Source organism: Onychostruthus taczanowskii, unplaced genomic scaffold, assembly GCF_017590055.1.
Source record: "Onychostruthus taczanowskii isolate IOZ18803 unplaced genomic scaffold, ASM1759005v1 scaffold42, whole genome shotgun sequence".
Lineage (NCBI taxonomy): Eukaryota > Metazoa > Chordata > Aves > Passeriformes > Passeridae > Onychostruthus > Onychostruthus taczanowskii.
Window position 1 is genome coordinate 5,775,648 of NW_024501682.1, and position 25,058 is coordinate 5,800,705.

The 25,058-nt window shown below is 45.3% G+C and overlaps 1 protein-coding gene across 2 annotated transcripts in view; it reads left to right on the forward strand.

Moving 5' to 3' along the window:
• Positions 1 to 19,581, forward strand: part of TTC7A (tetratricopeptide repeat domain 7A) — a 172,215-nt gene extending 152,634 nt beyond the window's left edge. For both annotated transcript variants that reach the window (XM_041413546.1, XM_041413547.1), the window contains one exon: positions 14,833 to 19,581. In XM_041413546.1, the coding sequence (XP_041269480.1) occupies positions 14,833 to 15,054 (222 nt within the window). In that variant the 3' untranslated portion in view covers positions 15,055 to 19,581. The remainder of the gene's footprint in view (positions 1 to 14,832) is intronic.
• The last annotated feature ends 5,477 nt before the right edge of the window (positions 19,582 to 25,058 follow it).

Consider the following 25,058-nt stretch of genomic DNA (forward strand, 5'->3'; position numbering starts at 1 on the left):
TACATGTGTGCATGTGTGAAAATGCAGCTGGATTCTGCCTGTGCCCAGCATCCTGGGGGAGAGTGGTCATTATCACTGCAGGGACAGCTGGGACCTGGCCTTGAGCCAAGACCTTGCTTAATGCAGTTAGAAGATTTCAGTGATACAGAGTGGATTTTACATCCCCTTCTCTGGGAGAGGGTAGCTGAAGTCAGAATTCCACATCCTGCAGCCACCTGAGTTTAAAACTAATGTGTGCATTTTTTGTGTGACTCTGTACAGCACAGTGGACAAAAGAGTGCTTTCTGCCATCTGGGATTCAAATCACATTAACAACAGTTATTTACGTAGCTGCAGATTGATGATTTCTCTTGTTTGAGCTCTCTTCAGCAGTATCCTTCCCTGCCTGAATGAACGAGGTTATAAAACACAGTAATTATAAATCTCATTGACTGCCTTGCATTCAAGGGCGTGTTCCCCCCAGGCATTGCTGTGAAGCATGTTACCCAGGAGACTGTCCTGTACAATCCAAAACAGAATTATTCTGACCCAGTGAGCTTGTTGGAGGGGAGAACATTTGGGATGCTGACCTGCTGCCTCAGCACAGTAAATGCATTTTTCTCATTTCACAGCAGGGCAAAGCTGCAATACAACAGGGCCATTACATTCAAGTATTCTTTTGAGGTATGACTTACATCTCACTGACAACTGCTGGCTCCCTAAACATACAGAAAGGGAGCCTAGGACAGCAGTGATAAGCCAGAAGTCCTGCTGACTATCCACACAGTTATAGTAGCTTTCTCTGAAGGTTTGGTTGTCTCAGATCTTTCTGGGCAAAACCATAAATGCCTCAGACAATATAACACAGTATCAATAAAACCCTTTCTTAAAATGTTTGAGTCAGGCTGTGCTCATAAAACAGGTTAAGAAGAGTTCAGTGACAGCTGGCTGTTCTGTCTTGCTCTACAGATCATGGTATGCTTCAATACCATCCTTTGCCTTGTGATCTGATTGTAGTCAGGATCTGTACAGGTACCTTCCTTGGACCTGAGGGGTTTAATACCAGCATCAATCCTCACATCCTACAGTCAGGAAACTGCACAAAGCCCTGTCAGTCACCCACTCTTGCAAAAGGGCTGTAAAACCTCTGATGCTCTGGATGGAAAAAAAAAAAAAATAAAGCACTTCCTAGAACGGTAGCAAACACAAAACAGGCTGTTGCCATCCATTTTCTCAATTACTGTCTGCACAAAAGGAACACAGTGCTGTGTGGTAGCCTCAGCAGTTGCATCCTCTGTGCTCAAGTAGAAGCAGGAGATGAGGTGCAGAGCAGTCACTCCCAGCAGGTGTGCAAACCAATTGAATTTAATTAGAAACATCCTGCTGAAAATGTAAATGTTTTACAAGTACATCATCCCCATCAGGGGCTGCTGCTGCTGGAGTCTGTGTTTTGTTGAGCCTTTGACACAACAGCAACTGAAGATGCCCCTTTCCTCATTTTCTGTCCCCTGTGCTCCCCAGACACCATGGGTCTTTTCCACATTGCTGCCTCCCTGGGTACCTCAAAGATGCAGGCTGGTTCATTTAATATACCCATGGCCATTCCTCCTGGGACAAAGGCAAACCAAACTCATTAAAATGAAATGGCTGTGCTAGACTAGAGAATGGATACTGTGCTGGAGGTTTTATTGCTCTGTAAGTGTTCTGTTCACTCTGTACTGGTAAAAAAGATTTCATGGTGTTTGTTATTTTGTTTTTCTTGCTTAGGACTCTGGGCAGTGCTAAAATGTATCTTATGTGAATGGATCAATGTGTGATTGCAGCTTATGTTTAGGCAGTCGAGTTTTTTTACTGGTTTTCTGAAAATCACAAGAGATTGGTATTACCCACTTAACTGATAATCAAGCAGTTCTCTGGCAGCTCTCAAGAAAATTTGTTCCAAATACAGTATCCATCATTAGACTAGTGCCAAACTATGTAACCACCAAAATGGCTGGTCTGTTGTGCAGACAGCTTGGGTGCCATCTTAAACAAGAGATACTCCAAAGAAGTTCTTGGTGGGTTCAAACCTGGTTCAGTCATTAGAAGACATCTCCTTACCTGTTCCTGGAGAGGTTTCAACTATTTTTTCCATTCTCTTCAATTAAGTAATGGGCTGATGAGCCCATGCCTGCAAGGGAGGCATGCAGATGCTTTAGGAAATGACGTGTATGGATTCTATAGTTGGCAGGCTGTCTAGAGTCAATCCTTTCATACAAAGAGAATTAGCTATTCCTCCCCGCACATGGCTTTTAGACAGCATTGTACTGCTTTAACATTGCTCAGAGCTCATGTAGAGCCATGTAGCTGCCAAACTGACAGCTCCTACAGTGCTTCTGTGGGAGCAAGGACTCCTCTGAATGAAGCTGAATAGTTCTGCTGCTGAACCAATTCTCTACAAATCCCACGTGCTTGTATTTATGTGAGATACCAGCACCTCTTTTCACTACACCTACATTGCTTCTAAAACTAAAATGCAAATATTAGAATATAAAGCTAGATAGCTTAACCACATGCCAACAAAAACCATTACTGATTGCTTTATTTTGGCTAAGTATTTTGATTTCAAGTATCTGTCTGTAAAAAAGCATTGTATCACTTTGGAGTTTTAAACAGTTGCAGAAATGCAGCCAGATTCAGAAGAAATATGCTTGGTGCTTGGATGAGTAACATTTCTTTCATGCTTGACTTCCAAAAGATGACTGCTATGGAAGTGTCTGGTGTGCTTATTACATGACAATTAGCAGTTGTTTCTCTACTGACAGATGTCCACATCAAAAAGCACTGATTGTCTCTTTTGTTTGCAATTTTAGAGATACCATAATCAAGTAGCTTATTTCATCTCCAGTAGATGTTGTCCTTTGCACCAGAAGCACAGCCTCATTGCCTAGGCTCATGCCAGGGAAAATCAGATTGTGAAATAAAACAGCAGATGATTTATGTGGAAGTTTAGGCCCTTTCTCCCTGTGCAGAATTAAAAATTGCAGTTATTTCTGTGAGATCTCATACCCAAGATAGACGAGCAAGCTGTATTTCTGCATTTTGTTTACTAAGGAACTGCTTGAACAGTGGAGTGACATAGAGTATGCACACATCATACTGGTAGTATTGCTCATCTGGGACTAAGAAGCAAGAGAAGGGAAGGGAAGAATTTTAAAGAGGGGAAGAACAACTTCACATGAACAGATTCCAGAGAACAAAGTTCACAAATTCTCTCTGCGCAGCTGCATCACAGAACATGTCTCAAAAGAAAGCTTCTTAGAATGTCACAGACAAAATAGTATTATTGAGATAATTCAGGGGGAAAAGAGCTGTTTCACATTAGTGCTGAAAGGAATCCAGTGCAAGCCATGACCTAAATGAATATTTCTGCCTGTTATCTAGAGGCCTGTCCTCTAGCCTTTCCCTTCTGCAGCCCACTGAAGTTAAAAGGAGACCTTGCATGAGGGTTTTTGCCTGAGGTGGGATTGTAGAATGATGTGCTGTGCCTGGCAGTGTGATTTTGAAACATTTGCTAACAGGCAAAGGTCTCTGGGAGCAGACATGAGACTGGCAGGTGGGATTTAATAGCAGAAATTTTGTGCAGCTGCCGAAAAATCACAATCCAGATGCTGGAGCTGAACACATGCTGCCTGATAGGAATGATGTTCTGGGTAAAAGAGGAAGCCAGCAAGTGTCTGTCAGACACTGACTCTGAGCCCAGCCCTGCCTTGCCTTGTCCTTTTCACAGCACTGTGTGCATCAGTAACTGGCTGGCCTGAAGGTGTACTGCATTTTTTCAATATGCTGCACCCAGAAAGTGCATCACAGAGGCAAATTCCCTACTTACCATCTGCTTCTCTCTCTCTCTCTCTGTTTCTTCTCTGCATGAGGTATCTTCTCTGAGCTCCTTATTCCCCTCACACATTCATTCTTGAAAGGTACATTTTTATTGTTCCTCCTCAGGGACCATAGTCTTCCCAAGACATTGATCTTCCTTACCTTTTCCTTTGTCCCTGTTCTGTTGGAGGTCAGTTCCCTCTCTGAAAGCAGCAGCAAAGAGACAGCAAGCATGCATGCATTGAAACAAAGAAAAGCACAGCCCCAGATCAGTCATCTTTTACCCTTTCACAGCCACCCTGATCAGCAGGTAACCAGTACTAGCGCTGTATCCAGGCTCTAGGAGCTTCCACAGACCGACTGGTGAGTGACATGCTGCCACGCTCTAGAATTAAAGATCTGGGCAAAGCCAGCAGCCTGCAAACCAGGCCAAGCTCTTCACCCTTTCTGCCCAAAGGAGGAATTTCCTAAAAATACATGTCCTGACATACCACTGAGCCACATGGCACAGTGAGTGCAATCCTATTTTCAGCCTACTCTGTGGGGTGACATAGTTACACCTCCTTCCAAAAATGGCACATCAGCAGCGCAGCACTTGCTGGTGGACCATCAGCACAGTCTCCTGTGGGATGGTGCTCTCCACTGGAATTGCCCAGCAGGTGATTGCAGCTCGTTGTATGTAAGGCTGTGGTGGCAGGAAGCATCCCCGGTCATGCAGAGGGAAATGGGACAGCAGTCTTCTGTCTGTCAGTGCACCAGCAGTACTCTGCAAAATCACACAGCTGGGTTATGGGCTGGGCTGGAGGGAGCCACCAAAACTAATCTGACCCAAAGAGAAGCTCATCTGATGGGTATGATGCTTGTCTAGCACATACCTTTTCAATCTCCACCAAGAAGGACAACAGTAGAGCAACATTTGGCTTTTAGAGATGATTGCTAGTCTCCTTCCAAGCCATGGCTGGTTAACAAATTCTGTTTTCCCAACTCTGAAGCTTATTGCAGAATCCGAGGAATGTTCCTGTGCTTCAGATATCCCAAAATAACTGCTCTAAGCTCTCCTTGGGGAACAGCAATCCTTAGAGCAGCCTCTTAACTCAAATTTTTGTGTTGAAGCAGCTGAGCTTGAGGGAGAGAACTTGGCTTTGCCTCTAGTCACTGGCTCCCAGAGGAGAAATGAGCATTTTGCGTGTTCACGTTAATAAGTTTGTGTGTCAGCTCACTCACTGTCCAAGAAATTGCAAACACTTTGTTCTCCTCATTTCTGTTTGCTGCAGAAACCGCCCTCCCCCACTGCCATCCTACCAGCAAATCCATTAGTTAGCTGGCAGCTTCTGTAGCCCAGCCATCGGAGCAAATCCCTGGCAGTGCGGCAGGATCAGCGCTCCTGAGCAGCACTCAGGAGCTGACAGAGTTGTTTTGCTGGTTTGTTGCCCGTTCTCTTCCTCTGCAGTTACCAGGCTTCCTTCCTCCATCCGGAGGAGACGGTGAAGCCGTCAGACGAGGTGATAAGTGATTCCCTGACACCGAAGCCATCGCTTAGGCGCTCTGAGTGGCCATTTCCTCTCCTGGAGGAGCTGCAGTTCCCGTACCAGCGCAAGGCAGGGCCTGCTGGGGCATTTGGGGTCGCTGCAAGAGCAAATCTGATCCAGTGCACGGCGCGGAGATTTCAGTCCATTAGCGGGAGGACTGGTGCTCTGCTTCTCAGAGGTGGATTATCCCCGTTTCCAGGGAATCTGTAGCTCTTGTTTATCTGTGCCAATCACTTGCTTTTCTCTGTTATGGTAAGTTATTCTCCATGTCCCTGAGGTGCTCATTATCACATTCAGGCTCTGTTTATATAACTTTAGAAACCACAGTAAAATCCTGCAAGACAGAACTCCCCAGCTCTTCTCTGATCTCTTCTCTAAAGTGTGTGTAGCACCTTATGAGAGAAGAACCCAGTACATTTCTTAATCCCGTTGAGATCCTGGCATGGTTCAGTCATCTCTGCAGAATAAAACTTGCATGCAGGTCTAATGACATTATCCTTGGCCTGATCTTAACGTGCAGCAGATGCTTCTCGACTGAGCTCCAACCTGATCTTCCAGATAATTACTAGCTTTAGTTATGGTTTCCTATACACAGGCCTCGAGATAACGTAAGCAGGATTGTCCTCCTGTTGTGTTTTGCTCCAAGATCAAATGAAAGCCTAGAAATTGTAGTAGTCAGGTTGATCTGCAGCCGAACTCATAAATGATCTTTCAGAGAGTGCTCAGGGAACTGTCAGAAGGGAGAAGGTGTGGAATGACTATCCCCTTTATACTTGAACCTTCAAAAACTATTTTTCATAAATAAGGAAACCAGTTATAATTAGTTTAAATTCTGTGGTATTTAGGCTGCTTGTTATCGCAGGACAGGACCGAGTCATAGACTGTGGTAATACAGTAAATAAAATAGTGTGCAGCACAATAGCAGAGTGTGCTGCCTCCTGGTACATCAGACACAGCTGCACAAACAGGAGCGTGGGAATTAGCAAGACTTCCACGTTTTCGGCAAGCTGTCCTGATACACACCGAGCTGGCCACAGTCAAGAGAAGGAAGCAGAAGTTCCTTCTTGCCAAACAAATGGGAAACATGAAAACATCACAGCTCTCTGGTGGTGCTGGAGCTTCCATTTACACTAAGGTTATGTGCAGTATTTATCAAGTCTTTACTTTCTCTTAATGAAGAGCATCTTCATTAATTCTCTTTCGAGCATGTAACACAAAATGCAAACTGTAATTCAGCAAAATCTCTTTGTACATGGAGGTTTGTGATTCAGGAGAGATTCTGTGTCGAGAGACGATAAGGACACATACTCCTTGGGGGATCAGAGGCACTGGGGCAGAATCTGGGGGCACTGGCTGGACCGCAGCAGTGTGTTCCTGCCCAGCTCGCTGTGTTTCCCAGCAGCTCAGCTGAGCTTAACGCTCAGCTGCGATACTGCACACGGAGGCTCCGGCTGTAGTTGTGTGCAGGATGTCATTAATCACATGCTTTCCCAGAGACTGCCAGTAGTGGAAAACTAAGCAAATTAAGATATTTTAAATACCTCGGCTCTCCTTTCAGGAGACATCTGCTGTAATCTACATTGGCATGCTGTGTGCTTCTGTCAGCATGTCTTTGCTGCACCGTGCCCCTCCTCAGTGCCATACCAAATGCAATACTTGCTCTGGCTATAAGTTCTGTGGGACTGATGCTCCAAGACCCTCAGCAGAGCTAAAGCTGTTACCTGTGAGAACCTGTTCATGAGTCACATTCAGACGAGGTGCACTCTGTATGCAGAGGGGAAGATAACATGCATGGGAAATGTGCGCATCAGCCCCTCCTTTGTTGCAAAGCAGTGCATTAAAAACTGGGGAAAGATCCAGCGCTGGCACTGGAGGGATACCTAAGAAAGCAGAAGTTCCCTATTCCTCAGCCACAGCACACTGTGGACACTCAGATTAATTGGGTGTCCAATTCTTAAGCCTAGACATTCCCCAGCTATCTGCAGCAACATCTTGTTAGGTGCAACAAAGCATAGGCACCTGCTTACTATCAAAATAAAGGCAGTGTTTTTACCCCCCTGGGGCAATGGGGGCACCTAACAGCTGCCCTACCCTCTTAAAAACATTTGCTAGAAGTCAGCATGTACTCCCTGGGCACAAGAGAGGCAAGTTCTCAAGCCTCCTTAGCCTGAGAACACTTAAACCCAGGACTTCTGCTTCCCAAAGCTTGTCCCTTGACTCTGTCCCTGCTGTCGGAATTGTTCCTGAGTAATGACAAATTATTCAATGTGAAATGTATTAGCAGCCAGTGGAGCACAGCTACTGCTTTCTAGTCTAGTGCTTTTGCCAGCAGGTTACCTGCCACTCTTCAACATCCTGCATGTGTGTTACATGCCTTTTCTTTCTTTGCTGATGGTTATCAGTTTCAATTCTGCACAGATTTTGAAATACTTGGATATATTTGGCTGAATCTCACTAATTTCAACAAGGCTTTCTGCCAGGGAATCTGATACAGTGCAGAATTGGGACCTTATGTTATAAATTATGTGTTCTAAATTGTTATTTATGATTAGTTTGGCACCTTCTTTTGGTGCATATTTTTACAGATGACACCACGAGCCTGAGTCGTAGTTGAATCTCCTGTGTTCTCTATAGCAACATTACTGTGACAACTGCTAAGATCAGGGCTGGGAGAAATCTTTCCTTCCCTAGGAAAAGAGACTGTGAAACAAATACTGGATTTAGTTACTCTCAGATACATGGCTGAGGCATCCTGTTAGGTTTCCTTGCTTCCTGCTTCATCTCCATGTAGGTCTCAGCAAAGGAAGAACTGTCTGGAGAATATTCAGCATGCAGCAGATGATTCTGCTTTGCATGAAGCTTAAGTGACGACAATCCAACAAGGCAGAAAAACTCTTCATTCTCCCTAGGCTTGTATGAGCCTCCCTGTGAAGAGATCAGAGCCTCCTCGTTTGAAATGCTGCCTTAGGGTTTGCTTTTTATGTCAATAAATGTTTTATCACATTTAAGCTTCAAACACAGTAAAAACATCCCTGCTAACATTTGATGAACTCAATAGAGACAGCAAGCCTGGGCAGAGGGCAGTGTGCAGCATGGCACAGTGCTTCCCTTCTGTGGGGCAGGGGGTGCCTTGGCCTCACAGGGGGCCTGGGCCAGATGCTGCCTTTGCAATTACTCACTGCCTTGGAAAACACGTTGGCAAGCTAAGGAGGGGGATGTCCCTCTCTTCAGGACTTCACTACTTTTGGTCTTTTCTTTCTTCTGCTTTTTCTTCTCTCCCTGCAAGCTCTCCCTGTGACTGATGATATCCGTGTGCTCAGGTCTCTGGTGGGCTTTAGTTGTCACTGTTTTCACACTCAGGTAGTGTGTCTCTCCTGATACCTCCTTGCAGTCTCATTTCTTCCCTTCCCTCACATTCCTCTGTAGCACATGGAGAGGCTGCAGTGAAGTTTAAACAGCAAAAGCTGGGCTGCCTTTTGGTGCCTGCAGTACAGGAGCTGAAGTCTTCAGGCTGAGCCTACTGAGTTAAAACCCACAGGCAGTGTACAAGTGCTACAAATCATGATGCAGTCTCAGGTTTTTTGCTTTTCCCAGCACTTGCCAGTTCCCACCAGCAGTGCTGTTCCTTCGTTTCTCGTTTCCACATTCTGTGTGTTGCAGTGGCCCTGCCTGCCTTCCCTCTCCTCCCTTCTCCTTCCCCTCCTCTGCTTTATCAAATGCAGCCCTTCAGCGTCACTGACTGACAGGGGATGCAGCAGCTTGGGCAGAGGAGATGGAGGGGGGAAAGGAAGAGGAGGAAAAGCTGCTCTCAACAAAGGAGGCAGCAGAAACACTGAAAGACAAGCTTTCTCCCAGAAGTGAATCCCAGCCATCCTTTGTTAGGGCAACAAACTAAGATGTGGTCTCTAACTCAGTTCAGTGAGAGGACCCTGATTGCTCCCTGTACTCCTATAGTGTCTTTTCAGAAAACAGAGCTCAAATGTATGGCTCAGGTTCACCATAACCTGGACTGAATCAGCAAAATGGGTGATCAGCTACCCCCACACTGCTACTGTGTGACTAAGTGACAGCACAACAAAAACTGACTTCACTGCTCACAGCTAAAAAAAAATCCTGGCTCTTCAGAGATGTAAAGGTTGTGAATGTAGAGGGAGAGAATCACAGAGCAACATGTCTTTCTTTATTCTGTGAGACCTAGGATTTCCAGGGTTAATCTTCATAATTTTCTAAAAGGACACTGATATTTCATGGTTAAAGCAACAGATTTTGCTTACAACTTACTCTGATTGCTAAATAATTACAGAAGAGTGTGTTGCCCTGTAGCAGTGTCGATTTTTCTGTTACATGAGACTGTTATCACCAAATGCCAAATGCATCTTGAAAGGCTTTTTGTAGGGTTCTGCTGAATAAGCACACTTCTGAACAATCACTTTTCTGCAGCATGCCCTGCTTTTGCCAGCTGCTGATTACCCTCCTCCTAACCACAAGTGACATGTCCACATTACAGATTGGAGTCAACAGTAAGGATACTGCATTTACCCTGAAAATAATTAAATAATGCACTTAAGGAAGCCCAGCAGCAAAGTCTGATTAATTCTGGAAACTTCTTGGGGTATTCAGACAATAATAGGCAGAAATGCTGTGCTAAATAGAGACAAGCATCAGAGACAACCTTACTTTGGCATTAGAGTCTTATGCAAAGAGACAGTGATAATTTGCATTTAATATGATTATTAAAATGCATTTGTAAATGATAGAGTCTAGTCCACCTATACAAATTCTCCAAAAATGAGATGACCTTGCAAATAGAACAAAAAGCAACCTTCCAGGAATGAAATGAAGTGTTTTTCTGCACATCTCTTTCCAATACAAGCCCTAAAGGAAAGAACAAGCTAATCTGTGCCACCTATTTGGAAGGAGACAACTCCCTGCAGCTCATCAGGTGTTTGATCTAAACATTTGCAAAGGAAGTTTTGATTTTCGTTACTAAAAATAAACTCCAGCTTGTATGTGAGGCTTATTTTGCAGTCTTCCATAATGTCTTTCCTGCACTATTTTCTGGGAATTTTAAGAGGTTTTGTCAAACTCTTAAGGAAATAAAGGCACAGGTAGAAATTGCTTGACCTTCTAAAAGTGAGACTTCAAGTGTGGTTTATGTTTGCTTTCTTTATTAGTGAAAATTGAAAATAAGTCACTTTTTTCTCATCTAACTTAAATTGAAATATGGCTCTCCTATTCTAAAACAAAAATAGCCTCACCCAAGTATCAGTTACTAAGTATCACATCACTGAAGGCAAGGGAGTCCAGTCCAGTGTCACCATAGAAGTGGTTTAGGTTTTGTTTGTTTTGCATGCAGACAAGGTCAAAAATACTTTTGAAAAAGCTTCCCATAGGCACCCTCTGTTCCCTGAAATTAAAAACCATCAATTCAGGAGTCCAGCTGTCAGCATGAGGCACACTAAATCAGCAGACCAGATTCGCTGTCCCCTCTCAGCCTTCGTACCCTGCTAGACTGTCCCGGTCTCGCTGTGCCGAGCCCTTCACCTCAGCTGAGCCTCTGCCAGAGCTCTCAGCTCTTCTTTCACAGTCTGGCTTGTGCTCTGCCCTCAGCACTCTGCCTCTGTTTGCAAGAGCCAAGGTACATCTTCAGACCTCAAGAAGAAATCAAATTCATTTGTGGAGGTTACCCTCAGACCCTCTCGAGTGAGTGAGTGAGAGTGAATTCACAGCCCAGCACTGTGCAGCTGGGTTGGTGCAAGCAGGACATGAAATGCCTGTGTGTGGCTGGGCTGCCCACAGGAGTTTGAAAGAAAAATGATTCCCACTCACCTTTTGAGTTGGTTTGGGATTTTTTTACTATTTATAATATGCTTGAGTTTTAAAAATAAGCCTGTCCTCATTGCTCCTTAGAGTCTGACTCAGTACCAGCACTGACAGAAAGGGCCATACTTAGAGGTACATGTCATCTTTGGGAGGAAAATCACTGGGCAAAACAAGAAGTGCCAGTGCTAGCCAGGAGGTGGCAGAGGAGTCAGGCTACCTTGTACACCAGTTTCTGCATTGTTTTGGCAAAAAGACAAATAGAAACTGAGGAAAGACAACAAAACCTAGTCCCACCCTCCATCTTCAGGAATAAGAGGATGAAACCCTTAATCACATTCCTGCTTACATTTATACTAATTGCTCCTCTTCCTGAGATCTGACTTTATGAAATTATGCATGCACACCAAGCAGATGAGTTTCCATAGAAACTCAGGAGCTGAACTTTCATTAGAAAAATCATTTTAAAAAAAATCTTCCAGATAAAAATGCAAATTGCCTGTCAGTGGGTGGCTTTCTGAATTTAGATATAATTTTTTTCTTTTGCACTGTAGGCAGATTCCAGCTGGACCTACATAGCAACAACATGCAGGCATTGTTTATAGCAAGCCAGACTCCATGGGGAAATGAGAAATTCAGTAGCAAGGAGAAGCTCTCAAGTGCAAATACCTCAGAGAAACAAAAACTCAAGTGCTCAGTGCTGCATCTTCCTGAGGCTTTGAGGTTTGTTCAGCCTCCAGCTCTCAAAATGCTTGTGGTTTGCAAGGAGCAGTGTGGGGAGGAGGGGAGAGAGGAAATGCAAAACCAGAAACTCTCCTGCACACAGAATTAACGATGTTCAACCTGTCCTTTAAACATCAGCAGCATATTTGTGCCGCTTCAGTTAAGCCTTGCTAAAAGGCTGACACCATCTGTCACAGCTCACTCTGGGCAAAGGACTGGGTCTGTGCTGGGGCTGGGGAGTGTTGGCAGACCTGGGTTGGCCAAACCCCAGGCTCCACTTGGGCTGAGGCCTGGAGCCCAGGGTCATGTGCCCACACTGCCTGGAAGTCCAGGCATGTGTGCAGGAAGAGGGCATGGGGCTGTTCTTCATCAGAAGGGAGAAGCAGGGTGGTGGCATGCCTGGGAAGGGCCACGGGCCTGGGCAGCATTTGGCACCAGCAGTTGTGCGTGCAAGCAAGGAGAAGGTGAAAATCTCAAAGTCCTTTAACAAATTTTTCCTCCAAAAACAGCAGTTTTTCACATGAGCAGTATATTGCAGCATCAACAGGAGGCCTTCCCCTGGCTTTGGGCAGCCTGGAATAGCTCTCTCTGAGGGTTCAGAGATGTTTTCTCAGCCAAACTGGCAAGCCTGCAAGCCCTGAATACCAAAGAGGAAAGTTTTACGTGAGCTGCGCTTCCTGGTGGGCATCTGGCCCCAGTGGGCACAGCAGCTGGGTGTGCAGAGCACAGCACTCCTCCTGGGCCTCCAGCACAGGCACAGCAAACCCTGGGGAGCCACGGCAGGGAAGCCACACCAGGCTGTGGTTCTTGACCAGCAAGGGCATGCAAGGGAGCTGTGCTGCACGAGCAGTTTACGATGAGGTAGATTTCACTGCAGCATTGTTGAGAGGCGCGAGATGTCAGCCAGGCAGGGAATTCCCCTCCTCGTTGGAGAGGGATGACAGGCAGCAGCTGCTCGGGCTCGCTGGCCCCTGTGCCTCCAGGGCCAGCAGCCCTCTGAGAGCATTGAGAGGCTGGATGCTGCTTAGTGTCAGGGTGAGGACAGCGCTGGCTCCCCCGCCACCAGAGAGCACAATCGGCTCTGCTTGGTCAGCACAACAGGAAGAGATCTTGGGAAGAGTGGGTTTGTGGTCGAGGACAAACTTGATCTGAGATAGCTCCTGTCTGTTCTTGGCTCAGCAGCAGATTTGCTATGGCCACACTTCTTGCCCTTTCTATGCCTCATTATCCCTGTCAAGCGGGTGACTCAAATTATAATTGCACAAATTCCTTCCAGTCTGCCATTACGTGCCTGCAGTCATCTCCAGGCAGCTACCTCCAGGGGAACCAGCCTCTCCCACCAGGGAACCTCTGTGCCACCCATGCCTGCTGTCTAGGGGATTGTAAGATTACACCCTCTTGCCGTGTCGTTTTCCTGCACAGAAGGGAACCTAAAGAAAAAACACCCCCACTGCATCTCTAAATGATCAGATGATCAGAATTGATACTGGGTTGATTATTCAGGTCAAGGTTATGGGCAAGAAGGAGGCAGTGAAGTTTTTCATAGCACCGCCAATATTTGATTAAATAGCTGTTTTTTAATATTTCTCTCAGGCAAATTAATGTGTTTCTGCAGGTATTAGTACTATCACTGGCCTTAAGGATGCTGAGGCACCCTGTGTTTAATGGTACTTTTGTAAAAGCAAACTAAACAAACCAGAGGAAAAATCATCTCTGTTTCTAAAAGCATTACCATTCTTTCATCAGAAATTTACTTGGGTTCTAGTTGTGAGAGATTTCAGGTTTCTCACATCTTTTCATATGCACTAAAGACAATTAGACAGATTAAAAATCAAGGTAATGCTTTTCCTCATATATATGCATCCACCTACTACGTTGTCCCAGGAGAAGCATGAAGTCAGGCAGTCATCTCACTTGCCAGCATTTCCATGGGTGATTGTGGGCAGAGGCCATGTGGAGCTTGGCAGGTGACGTGACAGTGCTGGCTGCTTCTTCCAGAGGCCACACCTGGATGGAGCTGGTGGAAGGTTCATCCTGGTGTGTGCACCTTCAGGAGGAAGCAAGAGAACTGCCACGGATGTGTTGTGGCCTGCAAAGCCCATGTGACCATCTGGGCTCAGTGTGGTTGACTGCTGTGTAATTAACAGGGAGCCTGGCTGATTAGGTGCTTTGTGGGTTCAGACACATCCATGAAAGCCCTATAGGAAAACATGTTCTTCCTAACACTTCTTTCATCCTCCCCCTCCCATTCCTTCCAGATGGTTACACCCACTTGTGTCTTTTCTTACCCTAAGGACAGCTTTTAAACAAGGTTCCTCCATCCTTCTCCTCCCCCACGCTGCGTTAGGATCTACACTGAAGTGCAGGAGGACAGAGCTGTTACATCCCTTGCTGTTGCATACAGCCTGCCCATAGAAGGCTGGGAGGAGACCTCATCCCTCTGCCCCCTGTTTGTTGAGAACTAAGTTCTCAGTGTGGTCAGGATGTAGGAGATGAGAGACTTTAGTCCAGCCTCAGCTGGGTGTTGCAGATGTGCAGGAATGAATTCAGATACTGGCTGTAGTCAAACCTGTGTACATTTTCGGGGCAAAGAGAGTGGGATGCTTAAAGGGCCTGTAACCCTTCTTCTGTATAGCACCAGTAAATGCTCTCCCAGTAACATACAGCAGGAGCACCTGCAGAGCTGAATCTGAGTCTGCTTTTTTAAAAAATTTTCACCATTGCTTTTTAAAGTGCACATCACTATCAAAAACCACAACACTTAACAACTGATCACTTTTATTCTTCAGAAATAGGTGGAGATGCCCCCTCCATAGGACTCCTGTGCCTGCACTCATAGGGCAGCTTGGTGGGAGCTTGGGGTGCTCCATTTCTTCCTCTCTTCAGCGCTGTTGTTAACTGCTCATCACTTGTTTGTTGGCAGGGCCTGGTGCTGAGCAGACTTGGGCGGAGGGAACTGGCCCAGAAAGTCCTCAGAGATGCCATCCGGATCCAGACCACCAGTCACATTGCCTGGAACAGCCTTGGAGAGGTCTTGCAAGCTCAGGGGAAAAATGAAGCAGCCATCGAATGTTTCCTTACTGCTCTGGACCTTGAATCCAGCAGTCCTGTCATTCCATTCACCGTCATACCCAGGGAGCTCTGAAGCTTCTCCCTGCAGCTAAGCACTTTCATTGGCTGGAGAGACACCAAAACCAAGCAGATAAACAAAGAAGCCCAACAGAAAAGTGCCATTGTAACCTGGAACTGGGCTAAGTAATTCCAGGACGGGGCTCAGGTCTACAGGCTTAGCTTAGGCAAGCCAAACTGAAGAAGAATTTGCAGCAGGCAGGAACAGAGAATGCCTTTTTCTTCACAGGTGCCTGGCTAACCTCCTGTTGAAGTTAATAGCAAGGCTTATTTCAAAGTGCTGCTTCAAGGTGACTGTAGAAAAATCATGCTAGGGTACATCTGTTCAAAGCACTTGCACCTTTCAGTGTTCATTGAAAATAAAACCCCCAAGCCCTGAATTAAAGCCCAGAAATGCTCTAAATAGGAGTAAATTCACCAATTAACTTGAACAAGTTGCGTTTAAGTATGTGGCTGTCTCCCCACAGGTCTCACAGGACAAGAATGACAATTGCACCAAATAGACATACAATATATGCTGTTTACAAAATTATTTCATCTATTTTGATAATCCTTTTTCCTGCCTTGCTTTTATATACTGTATATGCTCACTATATTTAGTGTAGCACTTGCCTAGACCAATTCTAAATTAAATTTTAGTTTTAAATTAAAAATACTTTTTTAAAAATAAAGCTGCTATTGCAGTATAATTAACAAAAGCAGTAAGACCAAAGACCAAATCAGTTCACACTTGAACTATTATTAAAAACACATAAATATCTCCACTTACATATTTATTAAAAGGCCTTACGTGAAGTAACTAATTATAAGCTCTGAGCTTCATTCTTATTAATCACCTATTGCATCAGTTTAGTGAGGAATATAGTGTTTACCAGTATATAGTTACTGAACTCTGTGCTCTACCACATTACCATTCCTGGCGCAAAACATTTTCATATCCATCTTTGATGATGCAAAAAAAAGCAGGAGTCTTTTAAGGGAAAGTGTGCTGAAGGCAATATGGGTATATATGAACTGCTTCTTCCTTGAAACTAAATATTTCAATTGTCCTTAGAAATTTCACAGTAGAGGTACAGAGTTGAGCCTTCAGTGGCATCATTTTGCGTCTCCTATCAAATGTAGTAGTGAGGAGCTTCTGATCCACATGGCCTCCCCATGGCTGGCACGGCCAGGGAGGGGACACAGCTGGCACAGCCCCTGCTAAGCTGCTCCTCAGCTCTGTGTGGCCTCCCCAGGGCCTTGGCAGTGAGGTGGAGCTGGACTGTGCTGTCACACGAGAGCCAGCCCTGTCCAGACCTCCAGACCAGTCCCAAGGTAAAGATGATGCAGCAATTTGCTGCACTTTTCTAAAAAAAAAAAAAAAAAAAAAAAGAAGATTGGGCCTTTGCGACCATTTTTGTCCAAAGATTTGCGACTATTTCATAAGTAAGTTTGCACTAAAGCACGCTTCGTACTACAATTCTGCCCAGTACTGTGATCCACTGCTAGTTCACTCTGGAAATAATAATATCCTCAGGCAATAAATAGGATGGGGTTGTTTCTTACAGAGCCTGAGGCTCTGGCAGCAGACTTGAAGTCAGTGTTGTTTACAGTTATTTGGAAATCTGCAGGCTAATGGAGAGCTGGGCCCTTGTGCTGCTCCCGGCCCACACCATGGGAGAACTCCCACCCCCAGCCTTTCCTCAAGATGCCTGCACCGAGGGAAGCACACTGCTCTCAGGTTTCTCACAGCAGCCTGGTGCATTCCAGGCCAATGTTTTTATTTTTTCCCCTTAAATGATACAGATGCAGTAGCCCGGCTTATTTATCTGTTCACTGAGGGATTCCAGATCTGATGCAGGCTGATTTCACTCCAGGTGAAAGCAGCCCAGCCGTGAACAGTGCTCAGCCCATGAGTCCTCTGGCTTTCCAGTGCCACGCAGGCACCCAAAAGGACTTTTTTAGGCCAGGGGCAGGTTTCCTAGGAGACGGTGTTCCCCGGTCACAGTCCTTGATTGCAATAGCACCAGCAGCAGAGGAAGGAGTAGGTGTTACAGTACCAGAATTAGAGGAGTTTCATGGAGACAAAAAGATGCAGCAAAAAGAGACATGTTTTGCTGCGAGGGATGCTATGAAGTCTCACTGCACTGCGGGGGGGAGGGAGGGAAGGGGAGAGGGAGAGATGCTGTTGTTGACATAATATGTAAATTGTGACCCAGGTGTTCTAAGCCCAGTTCCACAGTCAGGTGCAATCTGACAATAGACTTAAGCAGAGATGTATATGTATAGATAGATATTACATTCTGGTGTTTGTTCTGCTCCGCAGTTCCCAGGGTGGGAGCGAACCTTCTGTGTGAGGCACAAAACAAGAGTCCGTGTGGTCGCGCGTCGCCGCTCCGTTGTGCGATGTATGTTTGCAAAGCACTGCCATAGCAACTTCTGTGTACTGGGCAGCTATTTGAGTACAAGCTGCGCATCCACCTCTGCCTCCAAGGAGCAGCTTTAAGAGGTCTGCAACGTAGCTGCTCTGTGACCTGGCAGGAGGGTGCCTGTTTCCCAGCAGCAGCTGAAAAGCAAACACTCACAGATCCATTTGCTTCTGCACGCGTAGCTTGTAAACAGCCACCAGCCCATCACCTTTGTTGCAATCAGGCGAACTGCATCCTTATGATAATCAGACTTGCCACAGCACTCATCTTCCTGGAAGAGGGGCAAACATTAATGAATACTTTGAGTACATCAACAAGTCAGATGTTGCCAGGGTGGTCCCATCTTTTGTGCGTTAATGAGTGTTGCTGGCATTGGAATCTCAGTCTTAAGAGCCTCTGCTCTATGTGTGGCAGGGAAGATGTGCATGAGTAAAGACCATCATCAGCAGGAATCAGAGGACTTTGGTACCCCTCTACCAGCTCACCACACCACAGCCCCCACAACAATTGCAGGCAAAGTACTTAGCATGCATACTGGACACAATCCTAAGATTTCCTGCATGCTTCCCAGAGGATGCAAAGTACCTCTTGGCTGGAAGGGTATTGTATTGGCTTGAAATGCTCTGTACAATGCAGGAAAGAGAGTGGTTGTTGCAGACTTGCAAGTACTTTGGGGGTAAATCCTCCATCTATATTTGTTAATCATGCTCAGCAAACAGAAGTCTTCCCAAACTTACATGCTTACGTGCTGCCTCTCTCACTCAGAATGGATTTTGTTCACACTAACAGATACAGAAAAACAAAGACAACTGCTTCAGTCAAGCCTATGTATTGTAGTATTTATTTAGGTAGCAGTGTTGATAAATCTGATAGACTTACTTCCCTGAGCTCAGTAATAGGCGTGGCAGGGAAGCCTGGCATGCTTAATGCCCAGGGTTTGAGATTTAAGAACGGAATAGTTACATCCCATCTCTCATATGATTATTACAGATCATAAGTAATGGAAATTTGGGGAACAAAAACTTTGGGGAACCAATTCTGCAAGTTTTAGCACTGACTTGAGTCTTAACAGAGTTTTCTCATTCATTTGTTTTGAAAGAGGAAGGTAAAAAGCCCACATCATTGCCTAAAGTATCACAGTCCTCTTGTTCCACCACAAGGTTCTTTTCCATTTTTTGGCACAGTGCATGCAAAAAGAAAAAATAATTACCTTCTATTTTCCTGTTGTGCAGTAAAGGAGTGGCGTGTGCCGTTGCCTTTGACCAACAAGCAGGATTGCATATTGTAACAAAAGTGACTGTGCCTGCAGGATAACAGAAGGAGAAGCCCAGCAGGCCAGGGAACAGCTCCCCTCCCTGCCTTACCCCGTGTAAAGTGTCATTGGCGCCCCTGGAGCAGTTGGTTGCGAGCATTCCCCCAGCTGAGGTCTGCCCACCCGTGTGCTCATTCCGTACAGGGAGTACCGCGGAGCTGCAGATCCTGCGCCACGCAAGGACCCCGTCCGTTTCTATTGGAAACAGTTCGTGCTACTGATTATCACAATGCTTCAGAAGTGCTAATTATCTTTTCTTGGTAATGACTAATAAATCCAAATGGAGAACAGTCCTGGAGGGTGTTTACTTGAAAATTCACTGGCTGGGTACCAAAGCAGGCACAGCACTGGCTGCTGCAGTTTGAATTACAGTTATTTTGTCCAAAAAATGTTCCATTTTCAGGGAGTCTTGGTAAAGAATGAGTTTGGCTACTTTGTATTTCTTTTTAATGACAGCAAAGAGGGAAACAATCCTTTTTAGTGAAAAGACATCATTGCCATGATCTTCTTTCAGCCAAACCAACACAGATTTGATAGTTGCAGTTCAGCCTACAAGAGGAAGGCTTCCCAAAGCAACTGTGCTGCAGCAATAATTCCCTCTGACTCAATTGTATTACAGGCATATTTGACAATTATGCAATGGGCATGTAGAGCTGAGACGCCTCTCCCTCCTTATTTGGCTACGGGAGCTGCTTTGTGCCCAAAGGGACAGCTGTGGCACCCATCTGGGTGCCCGTCAGCGCTGCCCTGGCGCCTGCCACCTGCAGGGTGGCTGCTGCCACCAGCCCAGCAGGTCTTGTTTGCCAGCACCCGTCACTTGTGCTGGGCCAGTGACCCTCAGACTGCTCCCTAAGCCTGGCTCCAAGGGACGGTTTCCTTGCTGGTGAGTTGTTGTTCAGTGCTGCAGGATATCAGTGCACGATCAGACAGAAGGTTGTTTTCCCAGAAATGGAAAGCTGAATCGTCCATCAGTCAGTGATGTTGGCAGGAGGGGGGTACCACTGACCCAGCAGTTGCCAAGATGGATCCTCCAACTTTGCTTCTAATGAACTGGCTTGTGCCTTCGGCTCCAGCAAACCAGGGCAGGCTCCCAAGTGACTGGATTCTGAAAGATCCAGCTAGTTTTCCCACAGAAACACATGCCAGTCAGTGGCTTAAACCTCTGATGGGGATGCAAGGCTGCGCCACCCTGTAGCAGTCCATGATGACACAAGTAAAGAACCTCCCTGAGCCAGTGCACAGAGGGGTGCTCTGCCTTTGCACATCCAAGCATGTCCTACATGCCACTTGATGCTGTTGTCACAGGTGTCAGAATCAGTTTTCCATGTAAATTAACTTCTTTTGTCATTGTATGATATTGCCACGGAATTTAATAAAATTGACTCAGTGGAAAACAAAAAATGCTCCTTATATTTCCTGCCGATTTTATTCATACCACGGATGCTTCAAGCATTATGAAATGTCCAGTTGTTATATTAACTGGAACCCAGTGTGCCTAGGAGTTACCAGTTGCAAAGGGTATTTTGGCCTACACCCTGTAGTTCATGGGAAAAACGAGGGTGAGCATGCAAGCAGTGTGCCTTCAGAGAGGAACAGAGCCAGGAAAATGGAGCAATGTAGCTTCAGATGTTTGGGTTTGTGGAGATTTAAGCAAGCATCATGCTTTTCTTGTGCTTCATCCAGTAAAAATAAACAAAGGTAGTGTGAGAAACTCTGACATCGAGGTAATATGCAAATACTGTGCTGTCAAGTTTAGGGACTTACCTTACTTTGGCCACAATGCCATTAATCTTCTTTTTTGTTACAAACTGTTACTCCTGTGGTTATTTGGAAACAAAATGTCTCCATTCAAGAGCTTCCAGAGCATTCTGTGCGTTTACACATTAATCTTTTGGGCTGGTTTCAAGAGGACTTGCTTAAAAAGTCCATCCCTTAGTTTCATACTCAAATGAGATTAAAGATGAGGTTTTTGAAGAACATATCTTCAAAACTGTGACTGCTTTGGTTTATGAGTGTACTCAGCGTGAATCAAGCAGAACAAGATTCCTCTGTGGCAATAACAGATTTAAGTCCTTCAGCTGCTCATAAAATCTTAAAAATTGAAAGCTGAACTGAATAAAATACTGGCTCTAACTTTTTTCCCCCTCTTTCTCTTGATACGGAGAGGGAGCAAAACAGTGGTGTGGGGCAGGGAGGGAGGGATGGAGAAGGCTTCCATGTCCCCTCTCCAGCAGGAGCCCAACTGGAGGCCTGCAACTGAGCCCCAGCAAAAGCTGGAGAACTTCATTGTTCAGTGCCCTCTGAGGAGGCCACTCATCTTTGCTGGTACCCAATGCTGGTACATTGCCTGGTACCCTCTCTGCATCACACAGACTTTTAATACTCCCTTTCTGTTTAAATGGGTAGAAAATAAGCCTTTTTGCCCCTCATTTTTGCTGGAAGGCACTCCAGTTGGTTTGGGAGCTCCACCTGTAATAAAGAATCACTTCTTCCCTTGCAGAGAACCAAGCTGCATTTCAGTGATAATTCTGACATGATACTCTTGAAAGGTCATTAAGAATAATTTAATAAATTTTAATAATTTATTATATGTTTTATCTATTTTTTAATAATTGATTCATATCTCCACTTCTTTCTGCACCAGAATGCTCAGATACATATAATATATTCCTGCTTCATGTGAGGTCTAGATATTAGCAGTTCCTGATATTTAGCAGTCCCATTAACTTCCCAAGGGAAGAGATGAGAAGCATTGCTGCTTCCCAGATGCTCTCATCCATGACAGTCTCAGATCAGATTTTTGTGGAGTCACCAAAGCACCAGAGTTTACTTTGTCTTTAACCACATCCCTCAGGAAATGTCACATCCCAGTCAGACGTGCCTGAACTGTGCCTGAACCGGTCTTTGCAACAAAGGAAAAATAACCTCCTGCTCTTTAAAGACTGGTGTTAGAGAAAATAGACTTGGGCAACACCGGCTTATTGCGTTGCCATTAGCAGCCACGAGGGCATTTAAGTGAGCTGTGACTGTCAAGCCAGTTTGCTGTGCTGCGTTGTCTCCAAAACAAAGAGCAACATCTCACAGCCAAAACATCCCCGCAGATCCACCAGCTGAAGGGCAAGATTCAAGGGCTTTCTCAGTGCTCCAACCTAAGCAAGTGTTAAACAATGGAGGAAAAATCCTTGCAGGTCATTGCCCGAGTGTCAGAGCTGCAGCTTTCGGGTCTGATCCCATTTAGAACTGATCTAGCTGCTGTGATCATCTGGCTAACGGAGGAGGAGAAGCAGGTAAACAGAACACCTGAATTTTATACAGCAAAAGTGGCAAGCATTGCAACATGGCCTAAAAAAGCAAAAGAGCAATAAAAACTGTAAAACAGGAGATGTTTTCCGTACTGAGGTGCTCTCACAGAGGCAAAGCCCAGCTTCACCAGCTTTTCTGACAGAAACGTGTGAAAACTCAGTCTGGGAGAGTAAGAGCAGATGTCAAGCAGCCTCCTGACTGCAAAGACCTCTCTGAAGCCCAGTTCTGCCCCTACCCTGCACCAGAGACCCCAGCCCAGCCAGAGAGCACAGCACCCAGACCCCTCCCCGGCGTGCTTGGGGCAGATGCCAGTGCTGTGCCTGTCAAACAGCACGGTCCTCAAAGCAAGCGCTTCGTTACATTATGCATGACAAGTCAAACATCTTTTTTTTATAATGCAGTTGTTTATGATATTGTAATTATGTCTGGAAACCAGGATGTTTGTGAATGAATCAGCAATAATTATCCCTGTATTTTGTTGTCCAGTGAGAGGGGCTGACACACGCAGTCCAGGTTTGCAGTGCTGGGTACTGTTTCAAAAGGATGGGAGTTAAGGATATAGCGATTTTCTGGTCAGTGGAGGTTAGAGGTGATTTTGTGCCCAGTGTAAATGGCATTGTCTGGCAGAGACAATTAGCAAATGAAGCGCTGCCTCACCAGAGGCTTTGCAGCCTCTGAGTCTCTTCTTCCAGCCTGACAACAAACAGAAATTTGAGATGGTATCTCGGGTTTCCAAAACAGGAAGCTGCTAAATCCAGCAAGAGAGCAATTCATTTCCCATTTATAATGATGCTGCTTTTAAATCCCCTTTGAGGATACTGAAGTGTTTTCCGAAGGGTAGCAAGGGAGGTATTTCATCCCCATTTTTCACCAGATGAAAGACCAACTCTGCCAGGAGTGGAGCCGAGAGAGGGGTGTTTTTTCTGTGCAGAGCTGGTTGCTTCACTGTGACTCAGGCTCTGTTTCTTTCTGCAGTCTGCCTCCCACCCCTGACTACCATACCCGAGTCAGAGCATGGCACAGCCCTGCTTCAAACCCCTTTTTCTTTCAAGGTCTCTTCTGCAGAGGAGGAGTTAATGGAAGTTTCCACTCACTTGTTATATTAATGCACTATAAAGGACTTGTATAAATCATCAGTGGCCCACGTCAGGCACAGGCTGGTGCAATTGCAAGGCACAGAAATGTACCTTGGATACCAGGTTCCTCTGGACAAGTGGTCCAGGTCTGGCCTTGGAGTAGTCCTGTGCCAAGGGGATGAGCTATCACAGCCAAAGCTTTAATATTTTTTCTTTCTTTTCTCTGTTCTCCCATCATCCCCTCTTGGATACCTGCAAAGTCCTCTCTGTTCAGCTGGCTAACAGAGAAGTAATAAGCTGAAAAAAATTAAAATTATTCAAGCTACATTCTGAAGAAAAACTTCAACTTCAGAGATTTTCAACTAAATAAAGAGCTTTAAAAAAACTTCCAATTAAACAAAATATTGTTCTGACAGGACTCCTCAAGCAGTATCTTCAGTAACTGAGATTTATATGACCAGAAGTTTTGAGAGAATTGCCAGAAGGGAGAGCATTTTGAAACAAAACTTCAAGATGTTTAATCCTGAAACAATCTACACAGAACATTTAAGTTTTTCTTTTTTGTCTTCCAGCCAAGAACTATTCATCAAAGTTATCTCAAGTTCTATATGTGGCTTCAGTTTTCTGGAACTTTACTTTTCAGCCAATGCCATGCTTGCAAGAATTTAGAAGTGTTTTCCAGTTCCACTTTTTGTTCTCCTGCACGTCTAACACTGAAGTTCCTGGTGTGAAAATGTTCTCAAGTGCTTCTGCACAACATTACCAAACAGTGCATGCACAGTCCAGCAGGCACAGGTGGTTTTCTGGATAATAGTACCAACTGCTGAGTAAACTTCAGCATGTGCTGCTCTGCACACCTGGGCACACAAGCTGGGGTTGGCCCCACTGAAATAAACAGCGACCAGTCCCAAGCAGTTTTGGAAATCACACCTCTGCAGTGCCAGTGATGGTGATTAAAATCTGCAGCTGGTTTTTTCTGGGTAGAAATTGGTTCTTAAATAGTCTGGGCCCTGCTACCAAAACAAGTGCACATTTACAAGTAGCAAAGCACAGCCAAGGTCTGTGGGTGCTGCACCGGCAGCTCCCCTGCGCTGCAGCACTGCAGAGAGGCTGAGCACCTCACACAGGCTGAGCACAAACTGCAGTTGGAATTCCATTTTCTGTGCACACCTGCTTCCGTCTCACCTCTCTCTTGGTCACTAGCCACTGCTCAACAGCGGCCTACTATAGAAATGTTCAGGTTTATGTGATCCCCAGGAATTTTCCGTGGGATGTCTACGTCTGTAAGATTTCTCACACAAATTTCTGCATAGAATATGACCTTTCCACAAAGGACATGTTCAGGGTCTCGTACTAGTTGGCCACAGACACCCCTGGGATCTGTAGCTCACAGCCTAAAGACTGGGGACTTAGAACTTTTCTCTGAGATCCTATTAGAGCTTCTTAATTAAAAGACCTCTTTGGGGACCTGAATTGAATTGGAAACCATGGTGATCACTTAGGTCAATCACGCACAGAGATGATTGCATTTGGGAGAGTGAGGTGGAAGATGAGAATGTGTGCATGGTGAAGAGCTTTAAGGAAAAAAAAAAAGAAACCCCCAAACATCTGTAAAAATGAGGAGCATGAATAATGGGCAATAAAACAGAGAATTTGTCATATAGGGCTCACCATTCACTACTGATTTGGAGACTAACAGCTGTCTTATTGCGTTGAAAAGTGTCCTCATCTTTTATCTCTCAGAACATTTGATCACTGGATTTGACAGTCTGTCCATTTTCTCAAACCTGTGTATGCACAGTTTCAGTCATGTTAATAACTGTACCAGGAAAACCAGAGCTGCGCTTCCGTCATTCCATATGAGAGCAACATGTTACCAACCTGCTGCAAAACCAGAAATTTTCACCATCATCCAGTGGGT